We start from the raw sequence: 13,853 nt of genomic DNA on the forward strand, positions 1-13,853 counted from the left end.
CCGCGCACTTGCAACTCGCATCGGCTCGGAGCGACCTGCACGACGGTACACAAGATTGCTTCGCGGCAGACGCGCTGTCTCGGTTCAAATATTACATGCCAATACTGCCATGCCATTTTACTGGTGGTAGGACCTTTTGTGAGTCCGCACGGGTGGGTACCACCACCTTGTCTATTTCTGCCGTGAAGCAGTAATGCGTTTCGGTTTGAAGGGTGGGGCAGCCGTTGTAACTATACTGAGACCTTAGAACTTATATCTCAAGGTGGGTGGCGCATTTACGTTGTGGATGTGTATGTAAGTAAGTCCAGTAACCACTTAACACCAGGTGGGCTGTGAGCTCGTCCACCCATCTAAGCAATTAAATATATATAAGTAATAAATTCAAAGTAAAACAATGTTAAACAAATAATTTTATTCGAAATCTCAAAATAATAAAATATCAATTTTAAAATATGCTCAGTCGAGTCCCGGGTTCCGCCACGAGCTTGTCGCGTAGCGCTCGACTAAAAGTTAAAAAAAACCTTAACTTATTTTTTCTTTTAAGGCGATCACACGTGTTATTCATTGACGTGGTTGTAACAGAACCTACGACCTGACTAATTATATGCAATTATTAAAAATAACACTAAATATACAATAAAAAAATAAACATACAATGACTAAAATTAAATCACAATTATGTTAATTAATATCTTCATATTTTAAAATAATAATCGTATAAGTGTCATTTAAAAAACAAAATACACACAATGGCTAAAATAAAAATCACAATAACTTTCAATACGCGTCCTCTATCTATTTGAAAATATTATATACGCAGCACACTTACTGCCGCGCTCAGTCCACACAAACTTCGAGCAGCGGAACTAACCCTGGCACTCGGATCCATTCCAGGGACCGACTTCTGAACCTCGATATGAGGAGACTTGTGGTGGACCCATAGACAGTATCGCCGAGCTGGTCCCCGACTCTACGGCTGCTTCGCGGAATGACCAGCGAAAGGGGGGTCTATGGAGGCAACTCATCGCCGCGATATTTGATGTTCGCATCAGTTCATGCTCAGAATGTGGACACCAATGAACATCTTTTAACTCCATAGAATTAGATTATTAGAAATACATTATCACACATCAACATCAACGTCAATATATAAATATTTGCAGAACTAACTCGCAATTCAATAGTAACCGGTCAGTTTTTAATTTCATTGATGTGGTTACCCGAAGTTATCACGACGTGAATGCATCCGACTTGAGACATGAGGTCGGCTGCCTCGTGCGGTCGCGCCCACACATGGGAGATCCTCAATTCGCTCTACCACCAGTGAGGATGCCTTAAGCGAAGTGTACAAGGGCAGCGGTCCCTGGGCGACCGCGCCCCCGCACACTACCGAACGTACAATAATAACGTCAACATTGCGCACTCGCAAGAAATGTTTGGGGACACACAATATAATAATATAATATTCATCCATCGAAGTTTCACCTCAGAATACATGAACAGTCGCCAATAAGACCGGTAACTATAGAATTACTTAGAAAGTAAAGAAATCTTATTTAAATTGTACTTTACTGCAAATAAATATTTAATAAAGAATCAAATCCAAATCCTTCAATTTTTATTTATAAGTAATAATATTTTGTAAAACAAAAAAAAACGAACAAAACTTCTAAATGTATATATATAATGATGATGATAAATTTCTTTCCTTTTAATATTTCAAACATATTAAATTTTATCACTTTATCACAATATTTGTTTACACAAAGTCGCGAGATGTCCCCGGCGACAGGCTCCGACGGGCACCCGGTATATTAAAATATAGTATATATTTTTTTCATTTAGTTAATAAATATAATTTTTAATTCTAACTTTAGTATATACATAATTTGGAATGAGATTATATTTTTTAAGTTCGCAATCGCCTTTACAATAACAACCCTTCTGAAAGCGTATCAAATTGAGCCATACCGACAGACGGCGCACAACTGTGTGCTTAGTGCGAGTTTTTTAACGTTCTCGATAACGTAAAAGTTAGCCCAATTTTGTATGCAGTTGGAACAGCGCCCCTAGCGGCAGACGTACGCAAACTATCCCATTCCATACAAATATGAGTTAACTTTTAAACTCGCACTAAGCACACTGATCTGAACCAACGAAACGAACCGACGTCGCAAATATATACACGTGTACGTTTATCGATAAAGTTTGTTTAGTAGAAGCATGACAAGGGCATGTAGCGGTGTCGGCTAAACTATATTACAATATTAATATCAAATTTTAGTTTTATGTTGAGGAGCTGCAGTTATCTTCCAGTGAGGCGACAGTAGAGTCCACAGTAGAGAGCGCGGCCGGTACGCACGGGCTCATTTTGTGCACAGGAACATTATTAACCTGGTTTGGGCAACAATACGAGACCATTAACGGAGCGGCGTTTTTATTTATTTGTTGCTTAGGTGGATGGACGAGCTCACAGCCCACCTGGTGTTAAGTGGTTACTGAAGCCCATAGACATCTACAACGTAAATGCGCCACCCACCTTGAGATATAAGTTCTAAGGTCTCAATATAGTTACAACGGCTGCTCCGCCCTTCAAACCGAAATGCATTACTGCTTCACGGCAGAAATAGGCGGGGCGGTGGTACCTACTCGCGTGGACTCACAAGAAGTCCTACCACCAGTAATTAGTTTTTTTAAACTGTTATTTGTTTTTAATTTTTTAGTTTAAGTAGCATTATGTATTATAAATGATTCATTACAAATAGTGCATTCACGCAAATACAATAGTTTCCAATTTGCTAAGTGAACAAAGACGCTCAAATAAATTTGTTATTTTGACTGCTAAAAGTAAATAACGGGTCTAACTATTTAAAATATTGTATTGTCATCGGTCCTTGATAAGGACGACAAATTTCGAGCTAATCCGACGTTTTGAAGGGGATCAAAATCATGTTCAAAGATTCCGTTACATACATACTGACATACGTCTGAAGCTAATAAAGGGGTATTAAAAACTTAATCTCGTCTAATGGTAATAAGTCGTGGGTTGTTACCTAAAGTGCAGCGCCTTGTTGGCCAGCAGCCTGTTGGCGTCGCTCCTGCGGACCAGGGGCAGCACCGCGGGCGGCGCGTCGGGCTGCAGCTCGGAGAAGGCGTGGTGCGCCAGGCGGGCCGCCAGCCGCGCCTCCCCCAGCGGCCCCGACACCACCACCCACTGCACCGTGCACGTGCCCATCGGCTTGCTCTTCATTATCAGCTGCATCAGAACACTCCACTCACCCCTGGTGTCATAGAGACACGCCACCCAGGACTCGAACCAGGCCCCTAGCCGACTCACTGAGTACTTGACCAACAAGAGGACTAAGAAAGGGGAATGAGCGCCCCCGGCGGATAATATCGGATATTATACAAAAAATGAAAAATTATTCAAAAATTTAAGCGGTAAGCAGCGGCTTGGCTCTGCTCCTGACATTGCTGAAGTCCATGGGTGACGGTAACCACTCACCATCAGGTGGGCCGTATGCTCGTCTGCCTACAAGGGCAATTAAAAAAAATGAAATAATTGTCAGTTTTATTTTTCAAATGAGATGCGCGGTCTGGCCACTGACCTGGTAGGTGATCTCGCGCTCGGAGCTCTGGGTGGGGTCCTGCTGGTTCCTGTTGACGAAGGCCTTGACGAGCCACTGGTGCGAGAAGGCCGTGAAGCGCGACGACTCGTAGTACATCTTGTGCACGAACTCGTCCAGGCGGTACGGCTTCAGCTGCAGGTCTGCGCCGCCACCACAGCTTTAACGCAATCAGTAACGGCACCTCCGCGTCAGCCACCGCGGCGCAACGACGTAGGTACTATGCAAGGGCCGCGGTACTTTGTAGATGTCTGATTATTGTTAGACGAAGATATACTTGAATTGGCAAAATTAAACAGGGGCTAAATATATGTGGTAGCGGCTTATGATACACGACTGGCTAGTTGTTAAACAATTACCAGTGAAGGTGATCTTCTCATACGAGAGCAGATCCATTACTTGATTGTAGACGGCCATGGTCTCGTGGCTCAGCCGCTCCCGCTCCGCGATGACCTCCAGCACCTCGGCGGCCGACTTGTTGGGGTGCGCGCAGGCGGCCTCGTGGGCGCTGCCCTCGTGGGCCGGCCCTCGCCACGGACACCCGATGCAGGCGAAGCGGCAGCTCGTCAACCTGTAACAAACTTAACCGTCACATCACCTTTTTTTTCTACCTAAGCTGATAGCCTTGAGAGGCTATTCCAGCGTAACCTTTACTAGTAGGTGAGCTCACGGGGCTCAAACCTGACGACGTTGCTAACACGAACCCTAGCAAGAACCGTGTTCCCAGAATCTACCACCGGATCGGAAACGCGACCCACTGAGAAGATCCGGCGAGAAACTCAGTGGGCTGTGTCTGAGGGTTAATTTACTCGTCGAGCCCTTCGTCGCAAGCGACTGGTTTGACGAGAACGATGACCGATGCTTGAGGTACCTAAAAGCACCGTTAGTGGATCGGGAGCATCCGAAATGACGCGCACATCCCAAATACGGTTATGTAAAGTCGGGAGTGCCCTAGCCCTGCGACAGCGGAAAAGCCGCTCGGACCTAATTTGAATAGCGGGTGCTCTAAAATAGTTTAAAGTACATTCAACAATGAACTGATCATCATCATCATCAGCTCACAGCCATCCACCGTCTGGTGTAGTGGTAAGTGACAGTCACTACACAAGGGGGTCGCGGGTTCGAATCCCGCCAAGGGAAGATATTTGTATGATAAATATAAAAAATGTCTTTTCCAGGGTTATGGATGTATATTAAATATATGTAGCTGTATAATAAAAATCTTACATGTATTTCCGTTATCTGGTACCCGTAACACAAGTTCTTTACGAACTTAGCACGGGACCAGTTAACGTGGCGTGATTGTTAGTAAATATTTATTTATTAATTATCCACTGCTGAACGTAGGCCTCTTCCAATCCACAACACTCTACTTCGAACATCGTACCTCATCAACATCGCATCACCTATATTTCATGAATTATTTTTAATTGACTATACTGGTTATAATTTTAATAACAACACTATAGACAACAACCCGATGTCGTGAAACGACAAAAACATAATTTTTTTATGAAATTTACTGAAGACCATTATGAAGTTGACACGCCCACGCACCTTGAGCCACGAGCTCAAAGCCTCAATTGGACTGTATAGCGGCTGCTCTGCCCTTGGAACCGGTCATGACATCTTCGCGGCAGATGGTGTTGCCGATCCATGCAGGCTTACAATACACATCCCCCTGGTGTTCACGCGATTCCCCGGACTCTGGTAAAACCCGAGTGGACCTGTAGTCCACCTGAGGTAACGAATATCAGATTGCTAGTACATATCAGACCGATCCCTGGTGACGTCACTTCATGGTCTATACCCATAGATTTATCACGGGAAATGGAAAACGTTTAGTATTTTCTTATATGTTCTCGATAAGTACTGGATTGTAAAAATTAATGTATTTTTTTATATCTATAAGCAGCACGAGCATACGTAAGTAAATAGTAATCGTTGCTCAAGGACGTCAGCAATGATAAGGACACGGTCAGGCCGCTGCCTCTGAATACTGACGTTTCGAATACTTTGGAGTTTTCACAGTCACGAATGACTTGAATAAATTTAATAAAACCGACACGAAACTGAACCCTGTAAGAGCAGTGCGTGCTTCATTGTTCACCAAAATATACACAAATGCAAAAATATAACATCTATACTAATATTATAAAGAGGAAAGATTTGTTTGTTTGTTTCGAATAGGCTCCGAAACTACTGGACCGATTTGAAAAATTCTTTTTCCATTAGAAGCCGACATTGTCCCTGATGAACATAGGATACTTTTTTTAAAAAAAAAATATTTTATTTTTTTGGTTTCATGTTTGTATTTAATGTTTCCGAAACGAAGCGAGGGCGGGTCGCTTGTACAAAAGTATAATGAACGAACGGCCTTATTGCTAAAAGCGATCTCTCCCAAACAACCATCAGGTGGACAAGAATTATTTCAGAACCCACGATGGAATGCCACCACTGTGACTATGACGAGGGCACACTACCCCGCATGGCTGGAATAGCGCTGTGTCCTCGTCTCGCAAGTAAGACTGGAGTTGTCGCTGCCGACCGTCGTAGCTGTGATGCTCGGCTTCTGCGAGTCCACCGTCTCGTGGTAGGAAGAGGCAGAACGAAAGAAAGAGGGAGAGAGAGAGAGAGAGCTTATCCCTCTCCGTAACGCATGTCGTCCGTAAGCTCCGACAAATACTTAACGCTTGTGGAATATGATCTGACTGCGATCATGAATCGCAATGAACGCAAAACTGCTTTAACTGTCAGGATTGCTGTTTAAACCAGTTCTGCTCTGATTAGTAGGTAGCACTTTTGATTGAATAGTTAGCAAACGACCAATGAAATTACAGGAAATTTAAAATGCAAGAAAAAATACAGTTAACGTTCACTACACCTAGATGTTCTAGTTAAGTATTACCCGAAAACTATTTAATAGATAGATGATATTGTATTAGTATGTAATTTTTGAATTGTGCCATTACTGATACTCGTAATAAACAAGTTTGGTTCGCATCCTCGCACTATGTTATTGAATTAGATACAATTAGTTGGGGTGCAGTCGCACAACAGACCTTCGTCGGGCGGGGCGCCTGGCGCGGCCACAGTGCGTACTGCGCAGCGCCGACACTAGGAGCGAGTACACGCCGGCGACAATGCGAACCAAACTATCGAGGTAGCGCCGCTTCACCGCGTGCGACACAACCAATTGCGAGAACTTGTAACTCCTGAGGGAGAAATTTCACTCTGCTCATTATTATAGCATTATTTGTGAATTATCTCGGTGGTAGGACCTCTTGTGAGTCCGCGCGGGTAGGTACCACCATCCTGCCTATTTCTGAAGTGAAGCAGTAATGCGTTTCGGTTTGAAGGGTGGGGCTGCCGTTGTAACTATACTTGAGATCTTGGAACTTATATCGCTAGGTGGGTGGCGCATTTACGTCGTAGGTGTCTATGGGCTCCAGTAACCACTTACACCAGGTGGGCTGTGAGCTCGTCCACCTATCTAAGTAAAAAATATATAAAAGAATCTAAGTCAGACAAAAACACGACCGTTTATGTCGGTTGAGGCGGTTGTTATTATAGAAACAATATTCGAAACGCAATGACATCGATCTAGATAGGTGGCAATACCGTTGCCTGATAGCAAGAACTCGATCAGCTTTGTATGACGAGACCCAACCGTCAACGCTAGACGCTGTCTGGAAGGGTATTCCATCATGCCTATTAAGGTTTCGACTATAGTATTTTTATAATTCAGGTGCAGCGGCATCAGACAGGCCGAGAGATGCCTTAAAAAATATTGACCCCAGAATGACACAGAGTACTACGAGCGATAGCAACTACACTCCACAAATAATACATCTAGAAACACTTTGAAGTATTCGGTGCATTGATGTCGAGCGATACTGCAATGCCAGTGTTTGCACCCTGCAGGCAGGTACCAATATTTCTAGTGACATACGTCCTAACACATGTTCAAGAAAGACTCACGAAATTGTGTATTTCCCACATAGGTATACACATAGGTATAGAATTTGCGTAATCGCTGTTGGTAGGGTATATTGTAAGCTCGCACGGGTAGGTACTGCAACTCTCCCTATATCTGCTGCGAAGCCGTCATACATTCCGTTTTAAAGGGTGTCACAGCCGTTTAACTATAGAATCTAGACTTAGACCGTATCAAGTTCACAAATCACAAAATTACGTTGTAGATTCCGATATGTAGTTAGATACGTCAGGTAGAAATGTGCCAGTGCGTCAGTGTGCCAAAAAGGAGTTTGATAAAAGTCTTTGAACTTTCAGATGTTCATTTCGATCTTAAATGTTGACCGATTGGAACCAGCTAACCGACAGTTCGTGGGGTTGCTGCCTTTGGTTCTTAACTTTTTACTTTTCTTGGCTTTATACACAATAAAATTTCGATTTAATATCCCTTCTATTAATTTCATCTCTTAACTTACGAATTTCTAAGGTTTAGTAATACAGAACAGTACTTGACAACTGAAAATGGCGAGATACAACCGTGAAATACAATGTATTTCTATTAGCGTGCGTGCACGAAGGCTTTAATGCGTACCTCTCTTCACATTGATTCTCCTCGTGGTTAGGTAGCGAATGTCGCGGGAACACGCTAGTGCAGTACTTGCACTCCAATGGCAGTTCGGAGACTGTCTTCTCGACAGCCAAGTTCCTGGAGGCTGACGTCTTGGATATTTCGACACGACAGTTGGGACATGTAGCAGACTCCTCACGGAGACGGGCATCTGCCAGTAAGTGAGTGAAGCAAGCGACACACATCAGGTGTCCATTTATGCACTGCAATTTGAATGGTGTTAGACAGAGTAATTACATTTATCAAACAAAGGTTTTTCAATTGAGGACAAAACTGAACTGACTTTAATATATATTTTTCATAGTATTTTTTTTTTATTTTACAAATGTTCAATCTATTTTTATATTAGACTAGTGAATCCTGAATGTATTGATACTACTTGCGTGCCACATTTTATACACATGGTACTACCTGGACATACCATATAAATGGCTTAGAAGAAGCACAGGACAAACAAACACACATAAAAACATATATAGAAAGATAGACCTTACCAAAAAAAAAATTATTCTCAGTATCCAATCTGCATGAATATTATAATATACTTTGTTATGCATAAAACTTAAAAAATTGAGGATCTGATATTTAAAGTTTTGTGATAGAAGTCACAGCCAATATATCTACCCATTTCAGGTTTAGGGTCTCTTTCACCTAGTCCTATTACTGCCACTTTGACATCAATTCAATGTCATTTTACAACCAATTATGAGGCTATTTTGATTGATTGATTGCATGTTGTTGTTGATGTTGATTTGAAATCAAATTATTTGAATATTAACTTTACTTGAACCATTACCACAAACAGGTTTTATTTAAAATTAATGTATTTGAAACTTCAGATAGTGGGAAAATCAGTTAAAAAATCTGTGAAACTAATTAATAAAATCATTGTGAAATTATAATCTAATGATTGTTTTGATTGTATTTTACAACTCATCTTTAAATTTAGTAATACTTTTGTAGATGTGTTTATTACTTTACTAAAATAATATTTATGAAGTGTCTGTGATTTAGTAGTGTGTGCTTATATTAGTATATTTATATGGTTTGGTACTAATTGCACTTAGAAACAGTGAGCAACAATTATATTCAATATGAAAGTTGTCATCTACTATATTTGCAAATTTTATTGTTTTATGTGTTAGCATACATGAATATATCTATTTATTGTATTGCCTTTGTAAGCAAACGAGCATGTGGCCCACCCGTTAGAAGTGGCCACTGTCACTCATAGACATCAGCAATCCAAGGGGCACAGTTAGACTGTGCCTTATGCAAATAAATGCAGTAGTTATACAGTAGACAGCAGCGTGTCTTTGTCCCTGGCATATCTAGTGTACATGAGTGGTGGTAGCCTCTCTCCAGTTATTGGGTGATTTAATGGTCTACCCTAACCAGTAAAGACAGTAAAGAAAAACATTACTAAAATTTGATACATGAAATGCAGCTGTATGTTGTTTTGTTTGTCAGTAATCACCAGCACTACCACTATTTATTTTCTGGATGAACTCAATACACCCTAATTTTTTTTGTTGTTTAACTACTTAAGCAATTTATTTAATGTTTGGAGGAATGAGGGATAGGTATGGTGAATGAAAATAAAGAATTATATCTCTGAAACATTTCTTTATTGACATTGAAATGTTACAAGAGTTTTACTAATTGCTAAAGCACACTTTACTAATTACCTAAAACACATTTACTATTATCAATAACATGACAAATATATTGTTTACTTAATAATTGTTTGATACATCCTACCGATACGCTTCTGTGCTATCTCAAAACACAAAAAGAATACAGGACAAAACTATCAGCTCGTAAATCTATCAAGAACCCATTAATTATGATTACAGCCGACAAACAAGCTAAGACGCAACCGTATATCTCATTAGTTTAATTCCACTTCACACTGGGTCCTGCCTTTAAGCCATAGTGATCATTAAGTACTGACAAAGTGCAGCAACGAACAAATATAGACAACAAATATATTTCGTAATTAAGTTATGTAATAAATATATAGAAAATCGCCTTTTGGAAGGTAAGAGCGACTGTTGTCTACTTTACCTGGTATACAGCCGATTGGGGCAGATCGAGGCAAACTGCGCAGCACAAAATGCCACCGAGCCTGTACTCGAGTCTCTCACTGGCATCAGCCTCTAGCATTCTACGTCTCTTAGGCAATGGACCTTCGTCTTCCGTTACTTCTGCCGCAACTAATTCATGGCTTGATGATGGCAATGGCTCACATGGAGGTTCACTTTCTGGAGCTTCAGCCATTTCCAAAAAGGTAAACAACAATGAACTACAATTATTTTATCACTTGATTTGAAGACACTAATGATAACAACTATTATTGTTTGACTTTCTACATGCAAACAAAGGAAGGTTTGTTGTGTTTATGTCTAAGCCATCCATAGACTATTTTATTTGATTTGTCCAAATGACTTCGGCAAAAGGAATGCAGACTATAAATTTATAGCAAAATGATCAAAGCTATCAAATGAATACTGAAAATAACTAATATGAAAGAAATTAAGATTAAAAGAATATTAAGATTAAAATATTCAAGATGAAGTTACTATGTCGCCTTTGGCTGACTCGACTCTGGCTAAAATAAGCTTCCGAATGAAGTTTGTTCGCCATATTGAAGAAAAAAAAAAAAAAAGATTAAAATAATATTAAGATAAAAATTAAGATTAAAATAGTTTCTCGGTAAAATAATGAGAATTTACTGAGAGTTAGACTTTTTGAAAATCATCTGCGACAGAACAAATCTGTTACTCACACTTGTGCACTTATCTGTATCAAATTGTTAGGTAAGCCACCACTATAGCATGTTTTCTAAAACCAGATTAAGCACTTTATAAAACGAAAATTTTTACACAGATGTAGATTCGAAGACACTTGACACTTGGTAGGCAGCGGCTTGGCTCTGCCCCTGGCTTTGATGACGTCCACGAGTGACGGTAACCACTTACCATCAGCTGGGCCGTATGCTCATCTGCCTACAAAGGCAATAAAAAATAAAAATAAATAATCATCATATTATTTGGCTGCCAAAAAGTAAAGACAAATAGTATGTTAGATATTAAATACCATTTGTATTACAATGCTTTTTGGCTCTCATTCTCATTTACAAATCTCAAACAATTATGTTTAGTATATAATTAATTATAGTATAAAGTTGTATACAAGACTGAATAAGGCAATGAGATATTTATTTTAGTAATTGTGTTTTAACCAACTTGACATGCATATGGATGCCAGTATTCACAAACATTCATATACTACTGAGGAAATCTTTAAAGTAAGGATTAGTGTTATTACTTTGAGGCAGAAATGTGTAGATGGTTGTGGCTATCCATAGAGCTATAGTACTATACCTCTATAATGCTACAGCTGCTGGGATTCATTCATTAAACTGCTTACAAAAATGTTATAGTAAAAGCATTTTTATTTCCTGACATTTGACTGATATCTTTTATGTAGAAATCCATGATTATATTTTTCAACACTTTTATTATTGATCATTTATTTAATATATTTTTAAGACAAATTTATCTATATACAATTTATAGCATAGATTATAATTGTATCTCAGTCCATCTAATGATCATCATTCAACATTTACAGCTGAATGACGTTTCTCACGTCAGATCTTTGGTTTTTTTGGTAAAGATCCAAAAGCAGCAATGACAGTTCCCTTTGTGCCAGTGATGTTTGTTGTCAGTGGTTGTTGCACTAGGCCTGGTTGTTTGATATTCGGCTTAGAGCCTATATTGGGAGCGGCTTGATCCCATTTTGATTTTCTTTTCTTTTCATCGTCACTTTCAGGTTTCTTGGCAACTCCACTGATAAAGTCAATTTTTGACAATTTTTCTTTTTTTTCTTTCTCTCTTCTCTCCATTTCCAGTTTTTGAACTTTAGAGAGTTCCTCATAGTAAGATTCTTTCCCCCATTTTAATGGATCATATATTTCTGGAGGATAATTTGTATCAAGTTCATTGATATCACAGAATTGTATCAATTTTTCATATATACTTGGATTCCTAAAATTTTTCTTGTCCTGTATGATTCTATTCATGTCAAGTCCTTCTGTTAACATGCGGTTGTAAAATTTTGCTATAGATTCTTGTAGTTCTTTGGGACACTTTCCTGATGGTTCAGGTGGGATTGTGATGCCGTCTTCGGAGTCATCAGGGTCTGATCGCTGTACTGCTTCGTCTGTGTCGGTCTCCATGGACAAACGGCGCATGTCATCTTCATTTTCATTAACTGGTGATGTCGGTTCTTCGTCAGACACTATCGTGTCATCTACGTAGCTAACTAGACTTTTCTTAGGAGAAACTGGAGCTGAGGCTGGCTTGTTACTTTCCTCCACTTTCCGAGGACTGGTCGGGACGGAATGAGCTTCTTTTGGCTCTTCTTTTTCAGGCGTTTGGTCTTCCATATCTTCTTCGCCTTCAGAGTCGGTGTAAGTCGCTGTGAGCGACGCTAACGCTTGGGAAGTCATTATGTTGTTACAGCTTATGTTACACAAAGGTTGCTTTAATAGAATATGGCAACTTTCTTTAAAACCAAATACCCATTTAATTTATGCAAAAAACACGTCTAAATATTCTAACAAACTCTGACATAAAATAGATGAAAATGACATATGACATTCAATCAATGTTTATTTGGCTTGTTTGTACATTCAACAGGCAAATGGAATATAGCCCATAGCAAACAATGGAATCCTTGAGGTCAAAAGCTTTGTCTGTTAAGCCTGCAATACATATTGGTCGAGCGTCGCCCATTGAACGCCAATATCAACGTCTTGCCATCGCTCGGTGTCGTTCACCTAGTTAGCCGAGTAAAGTCAAGCGCTAACTTGTTTAAAACTCATTTGGCGTAGCTTGTCACAACTTGCGGTCGCTCGCGACCACTTGCCGCACTTCAGGGCGCTGTCGGTTTTTCTGCACAAATCAAAGGCGCTAGCACGCACTAGGCCAATAGTACTGTCTACATGTTTGTCAGCGCGCCATCACGTGGTTGGCGACGGTCGTGTGTACGCGTACAAAACGTCACTCTCAACTGACGGAGCCCAACGTGTGGGCATCTCTTCAAAATTCGTCTTTATTGGCCATTTGCATTGGTTTTTAATAACCTGCCGAACGTGTAGGCAGTAGCACTTCCCTTGCACAATTTGTCTCTACGCTCGCGTTGGCCTAAGCTCGACCAACATGTATCGCAGGCTTTAAATGAAAAGTGAAATGAGACGGAATCAATTAAAATTGACGATAGAATGAAATTAAATGAGATAAGCAAACACTAATTAAATCATTGTAATTCACTTTTTGTCAAATCGGTATACACGTCTTTAATCTTGTCTGACATAAGATTCTGGGAAGCTAAAGCAAATTTTAGAAAAATGTCAAAAGCAATTATATATTATGCAAACTTATATTCGAACTGTCGATAGCGCACTTTAGTTGTCCATTCGCAAGTCCATTGTGCTCACACCGCATACAAATAATAATAGCAAAATGAGAGCCTTTCTTAAGTCATTTAAATAGGTACATTTTTTTCTATGGCTACTGCTATTTACGACTTACATACTAAATCTTTCTAAAACGTCA

General features: G+C 40.0%; 2 protein-coding genes and 1 long non-coding RNA gene across 4 annotated transcripts; 1 reads left to right on the forward strand and 2 right to left on the reverse strand.

Annotated features, from left to right (window-relative positions):
- Positions 1-395: 395 nt before the first annotated feature.
- LOC114243777 (zinc finger TRAF-type-containing protein 1 homolog) lies at positions 396-10,647 on the reverse strand. 2 transcript variants are annotated; one of them, XM_028175383.2, is made up of 7 exons: positions 10,297-10,647; positions 8,194-8,432; positions 6,689-6,841; positions 3,986-4,197; positions 3,609-3,769; positions 3,054-3,256; positions 396-2,394 (listed from the first exon to the last, which is right to left on the reverse strand). In XM_028175383.2, the coding sequence occupies exons 1-7, from the start codon at positions 10,507-10,509 to the stop codon at positions 2,367-2,369; spliced, it is 1,209 nt and encodes a 402-aa protein (XP_028031184.2). In that variant the 5' UTR covers positions 10,510-10,647; the 3' UTR covers positions 396-2,366. The 2 variants fall into 2 exon arrangements, with proteins under 2 accessions (XP_028031184.2, XP_028031185.2); XM_028175384.2 differs by lacking the exon at positions 6,689-6,841 and having other exon boundaries at positions 10,297-10,643.
- On the forward strand, positions 7,382-9,136 carry LOC149500902 (uncharacterized). Its single transcript, XR_016324704.1, has 2 exons — positions 7,382-7,554; positions 7,920-9,136. It is a non-coding gene; the product is annotated as an uncharacterized LOC149500902 (long non-coding RNA).
- Positions 10,648-11,747: 1,100 nt separating the features above from the next.
- Positions 11,748-13,835, reverse strand: LOC114243747 (SAP30-binding protein). Its single transcript, XM_028175350.2, has one exon. It carries the CDS (start codon positions 12,743-12,745, stop codon positions 11,885-11,887), a length of 861 nt encoding a protein of 286 aa, XP_028031151.1. The 5' UTR covers positions 12,746-13,835; the 3' UTR covers positions 11,748-11,884.
- Positions 13,836-13,853: the final 18 nt, after the last annotated feature.

This window comes from Bombyx mandarina, chromosome 19 (assembly GCF_030267445.1).
Source record: "Bombyx mandarina strain Sakado chromosome 19, ASM3026744v2".
Lineage (NCBI taxonomy): Eukaryota > Metazoa > Arthropoda > Insecta > Lepidoptera > Bombycidae > Bombyx > Bombyx mandarina.